At 49.6% G+C, this 18060-nt stretch overlaps 10 protein-coding genes across 10 annotated transcripts; 7 read left to right on the forward strand and 3 right to left on the reverse strand.

Annotated features, from left to right (window-relative positions):
• Positions 1-504: 504 nt before the first annotated feature.
• PtrM4_142990 (methyltransferase MppJ) lies at positions 505-1527 on the forward strand (the record flags this gene model as incomplete). The annotated part of the gene is made up of 1 exon (XM_066109616.1): positions 505-1527. One exon carries the CDS (start codon positions 505-507, stop codon positions 1525-1527), a length of 1023 nt encoding a protein of 340 aa, XP_065960538.1.
• Positions 1528-2633: 1106 nt separating this feature from the next.
• Positions 2634-5021, forward strand: PtrM4_143000 (uncharacterized protein; the record flags this gene model as incomplete). Its single annotated transcript, XM_066109617.1, has 1 exon — positions 2634-5021. One exon carries the CDS (start codon positions 2634-2636, stop codon positions 5019-5021), a length of 2388 nt encoding a protein of 795 aa, XP_065960539.1.
• A 713-nt stretch (positions 5022-5734) lies between these two features.
• Positions 5735-6594, forward strand: PtrM4_143010 (uncharacterized protein; the record flags this gene model as incomplete). Its single annotated transcript, XM_066109618.1, has 2 exons — positions 5735-6445; positions 6490-6594. 2 exons carry the CDS (start codon positions 5735-5737, stop codon positions 6592-6594), a joined length of 816 nt encoding a protein of 271 aa, XP_065960540.1.
• Positions 6595-6738: 144 nt separating this feature from the next.
• Positions 6739-9063, reverse strand: PtrM4_143020 (uncharacterized protein; the record flags this gene model as incomplete). Its single annotated transcript, XM_066109619.1, has 1 exon — positions 6739-9063. One exon carries the CDS (start codon positions 9061-9063, stop codon positions 6739-6741), a length of 2325 nt encoding a protein of 774 aa, XP_065960541.1.
• Positions 9064-9293: 230 nt separating this feature from the next.
• Positions 9294-10232, reverse strand: PtrM4_143030 (uncharacterized protein; the record flags this gene model as incomplete). The annotated part of the gene is made up of 1 exon (XM_066109620.1): positions 9294-10232. The coding sequence occupies one exon, from the start codon at positions 10230-10232 to the stop codon at positions 9294-9296; it is 939 nt and encodes a 312-aa protein (XP_065960542.1).
• Positions 10233-10328: 96 nt separating this feature from the next.
• Positions 10329-11528, reverse strand: PtrM4_143040 (uncharacterized protein; the record flags this gene model as incomplete). The annotated part of the gene is made up of 2 exons (XM_066109621.1): positions 10329-11462; positions 11499-11528. The coding sequence occupies 2 exons, from the start codon at positions 11526-11528 to the stop codon at positions 10329-10331; spliced, it is 1164 nt and encodes a 387-aa protein (XP_065960543.1).
• Positions 11529-12914: 1386 nt separating this feature from the next.
• PtrM4_143050 (uncharacterized protein) lies at positions 12915-13499 on the forward strand (the record flags this gene model as incomplete). The annotated part of the gene is made up of 1 exon (XM_066109622.1): positions 12915-13499. The coding sequence occupies one exon, from the start codon at positions 12915-12917 to the stop codon at positions 13497-13499; it is 585 nt and encodes a 194-aa protein (XP_065960544.1).
• A 96-nt stretch (positions 13500-13595) lies between these two features.
• PtrM4_143060 (uncharacterized protein) lies at positions 13596-14741 on the forward strand (the record flags this gene model as incomplete). The annotated part of the gene is made up of 1 exon (XM_066109623.1): positions 13596-14741. The coding sequence occupies one exon, from the start codon at positions 13596-13598 to the stop codon at positions 14739-14741; it is 1146 nt and encodes a 381-aa protein (XP_065960545.1).
• A 24-nt stretch (positions 14742-14765) lies between these two features.
• PtrM4_143070 (uncharacterized protein) lies at positions 14766-15926 on the forward strand (the record flags this gene model as incomplete). Its single annotated transcript, XM_066109624.1, has 1 exon — positions 14766-15926. One exon carries the CDS (start codon positions 14766-14768, stop codon positions 15924-15926), a length of 1161 nt encoding a protein of 386 aa, XP_065960546.1.
• Positions 15927-16033: 107 nt separating this feature from the next.
• PtrM4_143080 (uncharacterized protein) lies at positions 16034-17089 on the forward strand (the record flags this gene model as incomplete). Its single annotated transcript, XM_066109625.1, has 1 exon — positions 16034-17089. The coding sequence occupies one exon, from the start codon at positions 16034-16036 to the stop codon at positions 17087-17089; it is 1056 nt and encodes a 351-aa protein (XP_065960547.1).
• Between the last annotated feature and the right edge of the window lie 971 nt (positions 17090-18060).

Raw genomic sequence — 18060 nt, forward strand, 5'->3', positions numbered from 1 at the left:
GATCGTGCGCGCTGACTAATTTTAACTGATCCACAGAATCTGGGTGCTCCGAACACCCAGATTTTGTCCACCACCCAAAATATGCCCATATTCTGACAACTGTTTACCTAGTACCGTCCGACACTATCATATCCTGTAAGGTACTATCTCAAAAGCTACCCAATCTATAATAAGCCCTGAGGTAGCCGTATTAAAAGTCTATGTTTCGGAATACTGACTTCCGGCTGTAACATAACCGGCTACATAGTTTTACATACCCTAGTTAATCTAAAGAGTGAGAAATTACTACTAGCCTCAGCTATATAACATGTTTCCTTCTGGTCAAAATTCTAGTAGCATTTTTTAGGCTGAGGCTTCGTTGTTACAATCTGATCTGCCATATCTAAGCCAATCTCTTTACTCAAGGAACGACTAATCCTCTATCTTATTGAATCGTTATAAGTCACATTCTAGATCTGTTATTGTTCTTTTGTTTTCTTATCTTGTGTTGGACACAGTCTTAATATGGTCGATTCAAATCGCGACGTCGCCTATATATTTAACTCGGCCATCGCTGCCGCATCAATCGGCGCTGCCTGGGAAATTGGGCTGCTTGATCAACTCCGGAACGGAAATAAGACGGATGTCAAAGAATTTGCAGCGCAACATGACCTACATTATGACTCTATCCACGGCTTAGTCACCGCGCTGGCTGTCGTACATGTGGTCGAGTACGACAACCACACAGCCACGGCTGGCAAGCTATTTGATGAGGTCTACCGATCGAAATCCATTTTCCATTGGCTCACTCTTGGGTCAGGTGGACTCCTCTCGCGTATGCAGTACGTGGTACGGAACGAAAATCGCACAGGAAAATTCTACCAACGAGACTCGGTTGCGATCTCGTACGCTTCCAAAGACATCAGCCGCGAACATTTCGACCCAGCATTTTGGCTAGCTATGGATGGAATCGATTATAAAATCCATTCGGTCGTTGATCTAGGAAGTGGAAGCGGCGAGCGGTTAATGGAGATCCTTGAAAGATATCCTGGGACTGTTGGTCTCGGCGTAGATATCGCTAAACCGTCCACAGAGGTCGCTAGGTCCGACGCGATTAAGCGTGGCTTTGGAGATCGGTTGTCTTTTGTTGTGGGTGACGTGCGCGCATTGAGCTACCGCGACGAGTTTGCTCAGGTCGATCTTCTAACATGCTTTATGATGGGCCACGATTTCTGGCCTCGAGAGAACTGTATTGCTACACTCCAAAAGTTGCGTACTGCCTTTCCTAAGGTCCGCCGCTTTCTCCTCGGTGACGGTACTCGGATCCTACTGAACACCGATAAAACTCACTGCAAGTACTCAACCAACGTCGACAATGTGCCTATCTTTACTTTGGGCTTTGAATTTGGTCACGCTATGATGGGAGTCTATATTCCGACACTTGAAGAATGGGAAGGTGTCTTTGAGGAGGGTGGATGGCGTTGTGTAAAAAAGCATCTTATTAGGTCTTTCACGTTATCCGTAATTTTTGAACTAGAGAGGCTATAAGGACGAGATAGCTAACGTCCGTCTCTGTGGGTCGAATACCCCCCGCAGCGAACCACCAATATCGTTCAAGCACGTTATACCTACGCAGTGGAGATTCCTAGATGTGAGTAAATAGGGACAGACTTCACAGAGGTGCCTTTCAAAAGTTTCGTCTGCCAATCATAATTCAGCCGAAGTGTTTCTGCCCTAGGTTATACGGGGTTTGGATCTATTTATACTTACTTCTCTTGCCGGATCCCACATTAAGGCCGGTGAGCTTTACGTTAGTGTTCCGTGAAAGTTGTCTGGCGATTCGGTGGCGTGATGTGCTTTAAAGTCCGTCCTTATGTGACGAAAAACCTGTGTGCCGAAAATGACCAATCGGATTACGAGGGTCCAAGAGAAGTGTGTCATCTTTGCGATCCGGTTGGTCGTTCTCGGCACACAGGGTTTTTCGTCACATAGGGACAGACTTTAGAGAGAATAACAGAGTTCGACAAACATTAAATAGTTAACGTGTTTTACAAGCGAGTCACCCACACAAGCGAGGCGCCCACCCTACCAACTTTAATCATCTTTAATGCTATTCAGGTGTCCTTGTGCTTGATATCAGAGATCTCACGTTGCATCGCTGCTATAAAACCTCGTTTATGTACAGCAGGGAGCTTCATGACATCCGGTAGAAACAAGGCTCAGGAGGTAATGTCCATCCCTGTCATAGATTTTGATTCCTGATTCATAATCAAATCAAATCTGATTTGATTTGATTGATTTGACTCAGATTCATGACCTTTTGATTTGACTCTGAATCAATTGAATCAGCCGGCTCAACTTCGGCTATACCTAATCCTCAAGAACTCGGTCTCTCAGCTGTATACACACCCTCATCTAACCTACTAACCTATGTCAGCCAGAGCTCTGATAAGGAGCCGGGAAGTTTCCGGTCTGTACAGCTGATTGCTGTTTGCCCTATCGTTTTATCCTATCTTTGTTCTATCTGATCTTTGTCTATCTGTTTGCTCTTAGCCAGGAAGCCTCATATAGGCTGCCGCTCGCGATAGATAGACCAATCGACATGATTCCTCCTAAGCTATTCCGCTTGACAACCCACCTTCCAGGCTTCTACTATGGCCAATCGTCCTAGAAGAAGCCGCGTAACCCAGACATTCGCTGTCCCTGATGAGGATGATATATATGATAATGCGTCAATCGCACCGCTGGACGAGTCAGGAACTGCAGAGGACACCGACAATACCAGCCTGATTGATATCAATGAGAGGATTGCCTCCTTCCTCAACGATGCCGACAGCCAGTCCCAATCATCTGCACCTCCGACGCCTTCGCCAGTTATTCCTGCGACGGAGACTGGGGCACAGTTTCTCAAGAGGAAGAGAGGCAGCAGTACACCTCACAGAGGCCTCGGGCAGAAGGACAAGTCAGTTTGGAAGCACGCAAGAGCACGGCTACCCTACGAGGCTGAGAGGGATGATCATGGCCATCAAATCTTCTACTGCGCAGAGGGCAATTGTAACTGGAAGGGCCCATCAAGCAATGCGGCTCGTCACCTCCGAAAACATGCCATCTTTGTGGGCAGATTCTCAGCTACACCCTCGACGATTGCACAAGCCAACAACCTGCAACAAGGCCTTCATAATATGGCTACAAAGCATGCTGAATCTAGTCACAATCAAACCGTCACAGTCCTCCGCAATGCTGCTCAAAAGCAGCCGTTCCGCAACGCCCTCGCCCGCTTCGTGACAGCGTGCAGTATATCGCACAAATCAGTGGTCTCTGACGAATTCAAAGCGTTGATTATAGCTGTCAACCCCGAGGCTGAGCATGTATTACTTCGCTCCAGTAGCTCACTGTCCTCACGCATTGTCCGGAACTTCCGCGCTCAACAAGAGGAGGTTATTCGGTATCTCTGCGACGATACAATCAGCTGCTTCCACATCAGCACTGACACGTGGAAGACGATGCACGGGCATAAGCACTTCCAGGCGGTAAATGTCCAGTTTGTTGACCAAAATGGACAGCTAATTCAACTCCTTCTTGACCTTGTCAACGTTGATAGCGAAGAGTCTAAAACTGGGGCATACTTGGCTACACTTCTTATACAGACTATCAAGAAGTACAACCTTACTACACGGTTGGGCTGGATAAGCTCTGACAATGTAGGAGTGAATGACTCGCTTATCCGTGCAATTGAGGCCTTCACGCGTGTTGAAGGCATCAACTACTGGACTGAGAAGACACGAAGACTACGTTGCATTGGCCATATTATCAACCTCGCTACACAGGCCTTTATGTTCGCAACCAACGAGGAAGCAGCGGAACTAGCATATGAAAGAGCAAGGTTGTCACAATTGGAGTCTGACAGGGACGGGACGGAGAGTTACAGTGGGAGTAACTACAACATTGCAAAGACAGCCCTTGTAAGGCACCCTGCACTCGCAAAACTCCGCAGTTTTGCAGTTATTCTGCGAGACGACAAGTTTAATCAAGCCTTTAAGACACTGGCGAAAGGGTTCCCAGAGTGCCCAGCAACTATCCCTAAGATCCCAGGCGAGACACGGTGGAATGGTTGGCTTCTTATGATTGAAGAGGCCTTCAGAACAAGGCCTATTCTCAATGCGTTGTATACAAGATATCCTGATGCTCTGGAGTTAGTTGTGCTTACAGACGACGAATGGACACTCTTAGAACATGTCCATAACTTCCTTCTTCCTTTTAAGGAGGTAACTCTTAAGGCAGAGGGATATCAAGCAACCCTTGACTGTTTCCAACCATCCATGGAATTCCTAATTAACCACTTCGAAGAACAACAGAGGCACCATTCTAAGCACAAGACTCTGCTCGCCCCACTGAACACGGCCTGGTTTCTCTTTAGCAAGTACTACGCGCTTATTGATGAGAGTGGTGCCTACATTACAGCTGCCCTCCTGCACCCAGAGCGTCGTTACAAATGGCTACAGAATCAATGGAATACAACAGAGAAGAAGAAGTGGTTGAAATTAGGTCTGCAACGGGCAGAGGCCTTATGGCATATGTACCGTGATCGGCTTGAGCCTACCCTGTCCAGCAGCCTAAGGGATCAAGACACCTCCGCAGCCGAGTTGTCAGCCTTTGATCAGTGGCAACGACAATCAGCCGTTGTTGCAGACAGTGAGGACAACTTTAAAGCCTTCATCTACGCCCCTCCGAGTCGACTGCCAACCCTGGAAGGGAGACAAATGACGGTTATTAAGTGGTGGGCCCAGCCGACACAACGACAAACCTTCCCTGCCCTGTCACAACTCGCTATTGACGTGCTCTCTGCCTTTGCAATGAGCGCTGAGTCGGAGCGAACATTTAGCAAGGCGAGAAGGACAACGTCGTGGGAGAGATCTCAGTTGAGTGCTAACACAATTAGATGCTCGGAGCTGTTAAAGGACTGGTCACACCGTGGTGTCGCTTATAGACTGCCAAATGACTACATTGACAGTAATTATGGGAGCGACAGTGAGGGACAGTGAGGCTCTAAGGACCCTATTTGCAGTATAACTATACAAAAACACCAACAACACCTAACTCTGATTTGACTCTGATTTGACTCTGATTTGACTCTGATTCGTGCTGACTCGGCCTGATTTGACTCTGATTCCGGGTGTTTGATTTGAATAATTCAGGAATCAAAATCTATGATCCCTGTGCAATGAGAAACCCTGTGGGCCGAGAAGAGCCAATGAAACACACCACCTTGTTGCAAAACTCGTCATCCCTACAGTTCCATTGGTTGTTCTTGGTTTACCGGGTTTCTCGTTGTACAGGGGCGGTGTTACACGGGGTTCGGGCTCTATACTTCTCTATCCGGGTCCGCACTAAGGCCTGTAAGCTTTACGTTAGTGTTACGTGAAATTTGTCTGGCGAGACAGTGGAGTGGCGTGCTTGGTAGAAGGGAGGCAACAGGCTCGACAACTATTAATCTATATTGCTATAGACCAACAGGTAACAATCTTGTTAAGTACACACAACACCAACTCCGAGTTTTTCAGAACACGTAAAACTCCATCAGAAACCGACTAAACCCATCAAAAGAAACATATTCCAACTACTCCCAAGCCGTGCAGCCGCGTGGTTGTGGAGAGACAAGGAGTCAAAACATCCTGAACGCGACGCGTCCGAGTCCTGAAAAACAAAAACGCACGGCCCACTGCCTATCGATAAGAAAACTACAAACAAGAATAAGATGCCGCCAGACAGCGACACTATCGAAGTCTATATACCAGCCTTCAGCCCAGACCCAAACTACCAAATAGCTGATGAAATGGAGCTAGAGGGAGAACAAAGCCCCCTAGCTACACCAACCAACCAACCTACCCAGCCGATCTCCTTCGAGATCCCAATCCAACTAAACAAGCGACAAGCCAACTTCTCACCCGAGATAGCCTACAGAACTAGGAACCCCTTCCAAAATAATAATGCAGCTAAACCAGTTGCTAAAAATGCGGAACAAGCTATCTACTGGGCAAGAGACCTAATCCTCCAAGCATCTACAATGGCTCAAACCCATATCTCCCAAAACAAGATCCTAGAGCTCCTAGACGTCTTTAGAGACTACACAGAAACAGGAAGAGTCACAAATAAGATCAACGACAAACTATCAGCTCAGCTAGCCTACCATACTGCAACTCTTACAACAGCGTCACAACAAGCTACAAAAACGCTCAAAAAGGCTGTTAACGCAGCTACAACTCCAAACAACCTACCTACCCAAACTCAACAGGATCTAATAAGCAATAATCAAAACAACCAACAAAACAGCCAACAAAACAGCCAACAAAACATCCAGCAAAATAGAACCTCGTACGCTACCATTGCTGCCCAGAACAAAAACAGCACATGGACCACCGTACCAGCAAGGAAGAAACCAAACAAGAAGCCCACTAGCTACTACCAGGTAGTTCTAATACTAGAACAGCCACAATCTAATACACCTGTCAGATTTTTATGGATGGGATCAAGAGTGTATTGTCTGTGTCTGTCTACGGCTCTGTCTGTGGGAGGTGGCCTCGCCTCGGGCTTGGCAGTGCTAAGTCCCGGCGCTAGCCCTGGTTTGGGGGTCTCATGTCCTTCCCCAACCACCATCGGCTCGATCATGGAGCAAAACCTCGCCTCAATCTGACACACCCCCTCAGCTCGGCGCTCCTCGGCAGCCTGAGCTGGAGTGGTCTTTGCGACATTCATACCGGACTATATAACAAGACTTTCCATCTTCTCTAGAATTTCCTCTGGATCTGCTTCCTCTACGTCTCGTTCCTTCACTTCAACCAGTCCGACCTGCGTCAAGAACTGGGGCCAGTTGTTGGCAGGCAGGGTCTTCGTGAAACCATCGGCGAGCATTTCGCCAGACGGTACATACACGACTCTGATAGACTTTCGCTTTGCCTCTTGCCTCAGCCAGTGATTGTGGATGTCCACGTGACGGAGTTTCGTCGTCAGCTGAGAGATCTCCTCGTTGATCAGCCGGATCGTCTGCGTATTATCGCACTGTATCGTAATTGTCTTCTCCGTCAACTCTACCCGAAGCTCCTCTAGCAGCATCCGCACAAACATGGACTCCTTAGCCACTTGCGATAGCGCGAGGAGTTCTGCTTCGGTCGTAGATGTCGTGACGGTATCTTGTTTGTTCGCCCTCCATGCGATCAGTCCTCCAAATAGCTTGATAACGTACCCTTGGGAGCTCTTGCGATCCGCGGTGTTGTCCGCAAAGGATGCATCGCTAGCTACTACCAATTGGTCGTCTCCTCCGAATGATAAGGATAGAAGCTTGGTTGACTCCAGGTACAATAGCACTCGGTCAGCGGCTTCTTGATGTAGTGGACCAGGGTTTGTTAGGAACCGGGCGAGTCGTGATACTGGGAATGCGACATCGGGTCGGGTGTTGACGGCGGCGAAGAGTAACGATCCAATCTTGCGTTGATACAAGTTAATCTCTCCAGGAGTCGCCAAACCCTCACGTGCAACTAGTTCGACTCTAGCCATTGGTGTGTTGTGTCGTTGGTCCTTGTTCGTTGCCAGCCGTGCAATCTTCTCAACATAAGCTTTCTGTGACAGCCAGATCTTTCGCTTCTCTCGGTCCCGTATAACTTCTACTCCTAAAAACCACTGCAAATCCTTTCCTCCGGTCAGGTTGTATCGCTGTTTCAGTTCCTCTTCCACTTTCTGAGCTACTTCCGCGTGCCGTTTCGAAGAGGCAAGGATAATGTCATCAACATAAAAGAAGATGAACACTCCGTCTCGGATCATGCAGCAAGGTTCGTGGGGAACTGGCGAGAACCCGATTTCTAGGAGGAAGGCAGTGAAGTGTCTTTGCCAGAGCAATGGCGAGATCCGTAGGCCGTACAGCGCTTTGTTTAGTTGCAGTATTGTTCCCTGCTTCCTGTATCCTGGGGGCATCCGCATGTACACTGTTCGATCAATATCTGCGTTGACGAAGGCGTTCGATACGTCGTATTGCTTCAGCTCTAGGTCAAACCGGGCCGCAATCGACACTAGCATCCGAAACGATCTTCCGGCTAGTGTAGCAGCGTAGGTTTCTTGTGCGGTGACATTTCGTTGCTGGTCTCCACGCACTACCAATCGCGCCTTACACTTCTGGAATCGATGGTGCTTGTCAAATTTGTAGGTGTATACCCACATTGAGTCCAGTACCTGCTGGTCGGTCTTCCGAGCCGTCTTCGCCGGGACCTCTGACCAGGATCTGGTTTCCTTGTGGCTATGGAGATGTGTAATCTCAGCCTCTTTGAAAAAATGGAACAACTCGTGATCCTCTCGCAGGCCGTTCGCTTGGGGAGGCGGTGGCAGCTGGCTGCGATGAGGCTTCTTGCCGTTTCGCATTATACGCTCAAGCTTTGCCTTGTCCAGTCGCTCTCCTGCCAAGTTTTGAACGTTTCCTGCCTTGGTGCCTGCCATAAAGGCGGCTGCCCATGGCTCCTTCAACATCCTGTGTTCCGGATGGAGGATACCACTCGCGAGACCTTGTTTGCCGTAGCCAGTGTCAAGACCTTGTTTCCCGTAGGCAGTCTCTTCGGATTGTAGGCCGTAGCCTCCGGTATCATCGTCCCTGAAGGGGTGTTCCACATTAGTTAGCATTTGAGCAAGCAGTGCTGCCGGTGGGGGCGTATGTGGTGGCGTCGGATAAGGTACTACCTTCCTTCCCGCCTCATCATACTCGAGCCGCCCATTTTCCGGCGCTCTAGCAATGGTCTCATCTTCGTAGAAAGTTCCAAGTTCTTCCCGTGTGGGATTTGGTCTAGGAGGCAGTTCAATAGTTCGAATCCATGCTGCTATCTCCTCTGTGGTGCTATGTATAAGATTGTCCATAACCTCTTTATGCTCTCCACTGTATACGACTTCCTCGTCGAATACAACGTCGCGAGTGCTAATGACCTTGCCTATAGATGGTACCCATATTCGGAATATGTTCGTCGAACGGTAACCAACTAAGTACCCTATCCAGGCTTTCGGGTCAAATCTCTGTAGACGTCCTTTTCCTCGCTTCGTGTCATCCGTCATCGCAAATGCCTTACAGCCGTACGCTCATAAATGCGACAGGTTGGGCTTGCGTGGTGATGTAACAACTCCATTCTGGAAAGCGATTGCCGTGAAGAACATCTCGTATGGAGATCTCCAGCGGTTCTGATATTTCGGCGTCCTGTTGTGTAGGTAGACGGCGGTCCGGGCGATTTCCGGCCATTGGTCCCACGGCAGATGTGCATCGAGTCGCATTGCTCGACCCTTTTCTTTTACCACACCCCTGAGCGTTCGGCTCCTCCGTTTTGCGCTTGCGTATCGGGGGCGGAAGGCTCGAGTACTATACCTCTTGTTCTGCACCATCTGGCGACCTCTGGCTTCACGGAAAATATCTCGTTGTCCGTCTCAATAACCTTTACCGTTATACCAAATTGATTCATCATGAAGGTGACGAACATCTTAAGGCTCTTAAGGATGACTCTTGCCGTTCGGTTGTCACTAAGATAGAAATCCCATATGTATCCCGTAACGCGGCAGTTAATAAGCATCTGACTCTTCTCCTTGGTCGTACTTTCTGCTTCGTAGTCGTGAAAGTCGATCGCAACTCGCTCTCCCGGACCTTCCAAAATAGTCCGGGGCGTCCGTCGTATCATTCGCTTCGACTTTGATATCCCACAGGCATCGCATTTCACTGTGGGGACCCCGACGATCTTCACCCCCTCAGATTGGTTCACTAGGTGTTCTAGGGCGTCGGATCCAGGGTGGCCAAGTCTCTTGTGCCAGACTATAGCCTCAGCTCGTTTTCGTACGGCTGTCCTGCGCGTTGGCTGCTGCGTTGAAAACGCTGCTCGCGCCTCAGCGTCATTGAGTTCCAGTATCCATTGTCCGTACTTCTCGTGTAGTACTGCCAGTTCGCTATCGTCGGACCGTCGGAGGATTGTTGGGTCGGATTTGGTGTCCCACCAAAGACCTTGCCGGCGGAGTATCCGGAAGGAGACAAGACTGCAGTGTAGGTCAGGGCAGTAGGCGACGTTCTCGAGGTAGAGGAGACGGTGACCGTCTGCGCTATCCACTCTCAGAGTAACTGAACCGTATGCCTTAATCCACACCCTTGTATTGCCTGCCCAGAGGAAGTCTCCTGTCATAGGCGGTCGAATATCCGTGAATCGTCCGAGGTCGTTGCCGACGTGTATAGTGGTTCCGGAGTCCATTATGTAAGAACGTTGAAGTGGGTACTTAGATTCCTTTGCCATAAATGATGAGGCAAATATCATAAGGTTAATCTGGCCTATGTTCCGGCCTTCTGGTCACTCGACAGTATCCTCTACCGGAGTGCTCTGTGACTTCTTAATCTGGGGTGTCCCTAATTTAGCTCTCTTGGCTCCCCTTATCTCTTGTTCGAGATCAGTGTCGCTATCAATTCGGTGCTGAGCCATCGTCTTCAGTGTTTCACGTGGCTTCCACCAAACAGGTGCGTTGTGCGGAAACGCGTACCAACAATTCTTTAGTTCGTGCTGTTGGTCGCATACCTTGCATTGTTTCCTATCCTTGCCCGGTCCGGGAGTCCTTCGGCTTTTGCCGCGACCTCGCTTTCCTGGGGCCTTCTCGGCGGCGTTATCTGCGTCTTCGCCGTTCAGTTGAGGTCTACTTGCTACAAAGGCGGCCTTCGGGACCTTGTGTTTGATCGGATGCAACAGTGAGGCGTACTCTCGGAACTGTTTAATCATCATCCGTACAGTGACACGTGGGTCTTTATTTCCACCGGCCATGAACGCGGTAGTCCATTCTGGTGATGGTTTGAGAACTGCTTTGACAAAGTCCTCCTTGATAAACTCTTCGTCTTGGCATTCAGGTATGCCAAGGGCCTTGCCTTCCGTGATTGCATGGTCCATCTCAGTTAGCCAGGTCTCCCACTGTGCTAACAACCTCATCGGTTTTTGGGCCGCGAGGTAACGTTCTCTCGCACGTTTGAGTTCCTCCTTCGTGTCAATCCCAACATTTGCGGCTAAGTTTTCGATCCACTGCCGATGGGAAAGACCTGCCTTGCAGCAGTTGTAGAAGAGGTGTTGTGACACAGTCTTCCTTATGTGCTCGGTGAGCTTTCCGAGTCCGGTCCGCTCTTGTTGATATCTCTGGTTAAGTATTTTAAACTCTTCTAGTTGTATTCGGTAATAATCGATATCTTCTTTATAGGACGTCTTCGCGTTCGTCGCGAGGTCCGAGGGTCGTACCGGTACGTAGGCTGGCGCTTCGGCGCTATCGTCGCCGATCGCTTGGCGATATTGGGTAACGTGCAGATTCGTCGCTGCAGTTGATGGCTGATAGCTTCCGATAAGTGGAGCTAGTGGTGGTTGTGGTTCTATTAGAGGGATCCCGCGTTGCTTTGGATCTACCTTTTCCCACACTTGGTATGCGGCGCATTCCGCTTGTAGTTGTTGGTACTATTTAGCCCAATTGGTATAATCCGTTAGGATCACTGTTGGATCTCTGTTTGATGGTACAGACATCTTGTCGATGAGTTTTGATGACTCTTCGGTTCGGCGCTTACGTGTTGTAGCGTGGGGATCGTCGTAATGACGGTATTTGTAGTATAAAGTAACTTTGATTGACTCTTCTGTACTCGGTACAGGCAGTGAGACTCTTAATTGTCAGATTTTTATGGATGGGATCAAGTGTATTGTCTGTCTCTGTCTACGGCTCTGTCTGTGGGAGGTGGCCTCGCCTCGGGCTTGGCAGTGCTAAGTCCCGGCGCTAGCCCTGGTTTGGGGGTCTCATGTCCTTCCCCAACCACCATCGGCTCGATCATGGAGCAAAACCTCGCCTCAATCGGACAAAAGGACTCTAAATGGAATAATAATAATAATAATAATAATAATAATCTTGTTAAGTAAAGTAACTAGTAAGAAAGTACAATTTGAGTTGACCACAACGAGAGTAATAATGGAATCCATCTGTCAGATTGAGGCGAGGTTTTGCTCCATGATCGAGCCGATGGTGGTTGGGGAAGGACATGAGACCCCCAAACCAGGGCTAGCGCCGGGACTTAGCACTGCCAAGCCCGAGGCGAGGCCACCTCCCACAGACAGAGCCGTAGACAGAGACAGACAATACACTTGATCCCATCCATAAAAATCTGACAATTAAGAGTCTCACTGCCTGTACCGAGTACAGAAGAGTCAATCAAAGTTACTTTATACTACAAATACCGTCATTACGACGATCCCCACGCTACAACACGTAAGCGCCGAACCGAAGAGTCATCAAAACTCATCGACAAGATGTCTGTACCATCAAACAGAGATCCAACAGTGATCCTAACGGATTATACCAATTGGGCTAAATAGTACCAACAACTACAAGCGGAATGCGCCGCATACCAAGTGTGGGAAAAGGTAGATCCAAAGCAACGCGGGATCCCTCTAATAGAACCACAACCACCACTAGCTCCACTTATCGGAAGCTATCAGCCATCAACTGCAGCGACGAATCTGCACGTTACCCAATATCGCCAAGCGATCGGCGACGATAGCGCCGAAGCGCCAGCCTACGTACCGGTACGACCCTCGGACCTCGCGACGAACGCGAAGACGTCCTATAAAGAAGATATCGATTATTACCGAATACAACTAGAAGAGTTTAAAATACTTAACCAGAGATATCAACAAGAGCGGACCGGACTCGGAAAGCTCACCGAGCACATAAGGAAGACTGTGTCACAACACCTCTTCTACAACTGCTGCAAGGCAGGTCTTTCCCATCGGCAGTGGATCGAAAACTTAGCCGCAAATGTTGGGATTGACACGAAGGAGGAACTCAAACGTGCGAGAGAACGTTACCTCGCGGCCCAAAAACCGATGAGGTTGTTAGCACAGTGGGAGACCTGGCTAACTGAGATGGACCATGCAATCACGGAAGGCAAGGCCCTTGGCATACCTGAATGCCAAGACGAAGAGTTTATCAAGGAGGACTTTGTCAAAGCAGTTCTCAAACCATCACCAGAATGGACTACCGCGTTCATGGCCGGTGGAAATAAAGACCCACGTGTCACTGTACGGATGATGATTAAACAGTTCCGAGAGTACGCCTCACTGTTGCATCCGATCAAACACAAGGTCCCGAAGGCCGCCTTTGTAGCAAGTAGACCTCAACTGAACGGCGAAGACGCAGATAACGCCGCCGAGAAGGCCCCAGGAAAGCGAGGTCGCGGCAAAAGCCGAAGGACTCCCGGACCGGGCAAGGATAGGAAACAATGCAAGGTATGCGACCAACAGCACGAACTAAAGAATTGTTGGTACGCGTTTCCGCACAACGCACCTGTTTGGTGGAAGCCACGTGAAACACTGAAGACGATGGCTCAGCACCGAATTGATAGCGACACTGATCTCGAACAAGAGATAAGGGGAGCCAAGAGAGCTAAATTAGGGACACCCCAGATTAAGAAGTCACAGAGCACTCCGGTAGAGGATACTGTCGAGTGACCAGAAGGCCGGAACATAGGCCAGATTAACCTTATGATATTTGCCTCATCATTTATGGCAAAGGAATCTAAGTACCCACTTCAACGTTCTTACATAATGGACTCCGGAACCACTATACACGTCGGCAACGACCTCGGACGATTCACGGATATTCGACCGCCTATGACAGGAGACTTCCTCTGGGCAGGCAATACAAGGGTGTGGATTAAGGCATACGGTTCAGTTACTCTGAGAGTGGATAGCGCAGACGGTCACCGTCTCCTCTACCTCGAGAACGTCGCCTACTGCCCTGACCTACACTGCAGTCTTGTCTCCTTCCGGATACTCCGCCGGCAAGGTCTTTGGTGGGACACCAAATCCGACCCAACAATCCTCCGACGGTCCGACGATAGCGAACTGGCAGTACTACACGAGAAGTACGGACAATGGATACTGGAACTCAATGACGCTGAGGCGCGAGCAGCGTTTTCAACGCAGCAGCCAACGCGCAGGACAGCCGTACGAAAACGAGCTGAGGCTATAGTCTGGCACAAGAGACTTGGCCACCCTGGATCCGACGCCCTAGAACACCTAGTGAACCAATCTGAGGGGGTGAAGATCGTCGGGGTCCCCACAGTGAAATGCGATGCCTGTGGGATATCAAAGTCGAAGCGAATGATACGACGGACGCCCCGGACTATTTTGGAAGGTCCGGGAGAGCGAGTTGCGATCGACTTTCACGACTACGAAGCAGAAAGTACGACCAAGGAGAAGAGTCAGATGCTTATTAACTGCCGCGTTACGGGATACATATGGGATTTCTATCTTAGTGACAACCGAACGGCAAGAGTCATCCTTAAGAGCCTTAAGATGTTCGTCACCTTCATGATGAATCAATTTGGTATAACGGTAAAGGTTATTGAGACGGACAACGAGATATTTTCCGTGAAGCCAGAGGTCGCCAGATGGTGCAGAACAAGAGGTATAGTACTCGAGCCTTCCGCCCCCGATACGCAAGCGCAAAACGGAGGAGCCGAACGCTCAGGGGGTGTGGTAAAAGAAAAGGGTCGAGCAATGCGACTCGATGCACATCTGCCGTGGGACCAATGGCCGGAAATCGCCCGGACCGCCGTCTACCTACACAACAGGACGCCGAAATATCAGAACCGCTGGAGATCTCCATACGAGATGTTCTTCACGGCAATCGCTTTCCAGAATGGAGTTGTTACATCACCACGCAAGCCCAACCTGTCGCATTTATGAGCGTACGGCTGTAAGGCATTTGCGATGACGGATGACACGAAGCGAGGAAAAGGACGTCTACAGAGATTTGACCCGAAAGCCTGGATAGGGTACTTAGTTGGTTACCGTTCGACGAACATATTCCGAATATGGGTACCATCTATAGGCAAGGTCATTAGCACTCGCGACGTTGTATTCGACGAGGAAGTCGTATACAGTGGAGAGCATAAAGAGGTTATGGACAATCTTATACATAGCACCACAGAGGAGATAGCAGCATGGATTCGAACTATTGAACTGCCTCCTAGACCAAATCCCACACGGGAAGAACTTGGAACTTTCTACGAAGATGAGACCATTGCTAGAGCGCCGGAAAATGGGCGGCTCGAGTATGATGAGGCGGGAAGGAAGGTAGTACCTTATCCGACGCCACCACATACGCCCCCACCGGCAGCACTGCTTGCTCAAATGCTAACTAATGTGGAACACCCCTTCAGGGACGATGATACCGGAGGCTACGGCCTACAATCCGAAGAGACTGCCTACGGGAAACAAGGTCTTGACACTGGCTACGGCAAACAAGGTCTCGCGAGTGGTATCCTCCATCCGGAACACAGGATGTTGAAGGAGCCATGGGCAGCCGCCTTTATGGCAGGCACCAAGGCAGGAAACGTTCAAAACTTGGCAGGAGAGCGACTGGACAAGGCAAAGCTTGAGCGTATAATGCGAAACGGCAAGAAGCCTCATCGCAGCCAGCTGCCACCGCCTCCCCAAGCGAACGGCCTGCGAGAGGATCACGAGTTGTTCCATTTTTTCAAAGAGGCTGAGATTACACATCTCCATAGCCACAAGGAAACCAGATCCTGGTCAGAGGTCCCGGCGAAGACGGCTCGGAAGACCGACCAGCAGGTACTGGACTCAATGTGGGTATACACCTACAAATTTGACAAGCACCATCGATTCCAGAAGTGTAAGGCGCGATTGGTAGTGCGTGGAGACCAGCAACGAAATGTCACCGCACAAGAAACCTACGCTGCTACACTAGCCGGAAGATCGTTTCGGATGCTAGTGTCGATTGCGGCCCGGTTTGACCTAGAGCTGAAGCAATACGACGTATCGAACGCCTTCGTCAACGCAGATATTGATCGAACAGTGTACATGCGGATGCCCCAGGATACAGGAAGCAGGGAACAATACTGCAACTAAACAAAGCGCTGTACGGCCTACGGATCTCGCCATTGCTCTGGCAAAGACACTTCACTGCCTTCCTCCTAGAAATCGGGTTCTCGCCAGTTCCCCACGAACCTTGCTGCATGATCCGAGACGGAGTGTTCATCTTCTTTTATGTTGATGACATTATCCTTGCCTCTTCGAAACGGCACGCGGAAGTAGCTCAGAAAGTGGAAGAGGAACTGAAACAGCGATACAACCTGACCGGAGGAAAGGATTTGCAGTGGTTTTTAGGAGTAGAAGTTATACGGGACCGAGAGAAGCGAAAGATCTGGCTGTCACAGAAAGCTTATGTTGAGAAGATTGCACGGCTGGCAACGAACAAGGACCAACGACACAACACACCAATGGCTAGAGTCGAACTAGTTGCACGTGAGGGTTTGGCGACTCCTGGAGAGATTAACTTGTATCAACGCAAGATTGGATCGTTACTCTTCGCCGCCGTCAACACCCGACCCGATGTCGCATTCCCAGTATCACGACTCGCCCGGTTCCTCACAAACCCTGGTCCACTACATCAAGAAGCCGCTGACCGAGTGCTGTTGTACCTGGAGTCAACCAAGCTTCTATCCTTATCATTCGGAGGAGACGACCAATTGGTAGTAGCTAGCGATGCATCCTTTGCGGACAACACCGCGGATCGCAAGAGCTCCCAAGGGTACGTTATCAAGCTATTTGGAGGACTGATCGCATGGAGGGCGAACAAACAAGATACCATCACGACATCTACGACCGAAGCAGAACTCCTCGCGCTATCGCAAGTGGCTAAGGAGTCCATGTTTGTGCGGATGCTGCTAGAGGAGCTTCGGGTAGAGTTGACGGAGAAGACAATTACGATACAGTGCGATAATACGCAGACGATCCGGCTGATCAACGAGGAGATCTCTCAGCTGACGACGAAACTCCGTCACGTGGACATCCACAATCACTGGCTGAGGCAAGAGGCAAAGCGAAAGTCTATCAGAGTCGTGTATGTACCGTCTGGCGAAATGCTCGCCGATGGTTTCACGAAGACCCTGCCTGCCAACAACTGGCCCCAGTTCTTGACGCAGGTCGGACTGGTTGAAGTGAAGGAACGAGACGTAGAGGAAGCAGATCCAGAGGAAATTCTAGAGAAGATGGAAAGTCTTGTTATATAGTCCGGTATGAATGTCGCAAAGACCACTCCAGCTCAGGCTGCCGAGGAGCGCCGAGCTGAGGGGGTGTGTCAGATTGAGGCGAGGTTTTGCTCCATGATCGAGCCGATGGTGGTTGGGGAAGGACATGAGACCCCAAACCAGGGCTAGCGCCGGGACTTAGCACTGCCAAGCCCGAGGCGAGGCCACCTCCCACAGACAGAGCCGTAGACAGACACAGAGAATACACACTTGATCCCATCCATAAAAATCTGACACCATCCATCCTTATATCCTGATTGCTTCCAGTCCTGCCATCCCCCGGATGGTTGCTCTTGGCGGGATGGTACATCACGTGACTTAGCCCCGCGATGATTATTACCTTCTGACGACGTCCATAGGCCTTCAGCCATCTCGTCACTTGTCAAGGAGAGAATCCTTCTTGTTACTTGTAACATCAGGCAAGCGAGCGGGCCACCTTACCAACTTTGCGCACCTCTACAAGTGTATAGCTCTACCACTATTTAACTATCTTGATATATATTGATATATATTGAGAAGCTGACACTATTAGTAGTAGTATGACTACCTAATAGAGCGCTCTCTAAGGCACAACGGTAGTGGTGGTACAGATTCGTATTGTATTGACTAAGGAGCTATTCACACGTTCGTAGATCCGTGTTGCGTGCAGCTGCGTCCAAGCTCCCCGCTAGGACCCACCTGCACGTGTCACCAATCATGTGACTACTCCTCCGCTTGATACCACCAAGTCACTTACGGACTGTATTCTCAACAATATAGGAGATTAAGGAGTATCTAAAGTATCTTTCTTGCATGTACGCGCATTATGGCCAGTCTCTCTACACCTACTACAGCGCGACAAAGCTTGACGGCTACAAGGTTGTCAGTAATCAATATCTCATCAATATTGTTGTTTGATTTGTTTGATTCGGAGCCAACCAACTAACCAACAGTTAGCCACTGTATTTCTGTCA

This window comes from Pyrenophora tritici-repentis, chromosome 8, assembly GCF_003171515.1.
Source record: "Pyrenophora tritici-repentis strain M4 chromosome 8, whole genome shotgun sequence".
In the NCBI taxonomy this organism is placed as follows: domain Eukaryota; kingdom Fungi; phylum Ascomycota; class Dothideomycetes; order Pleosporales; family Pleosporaceae; genus Pyrenophora; species Pyrenophora tritici-repentis.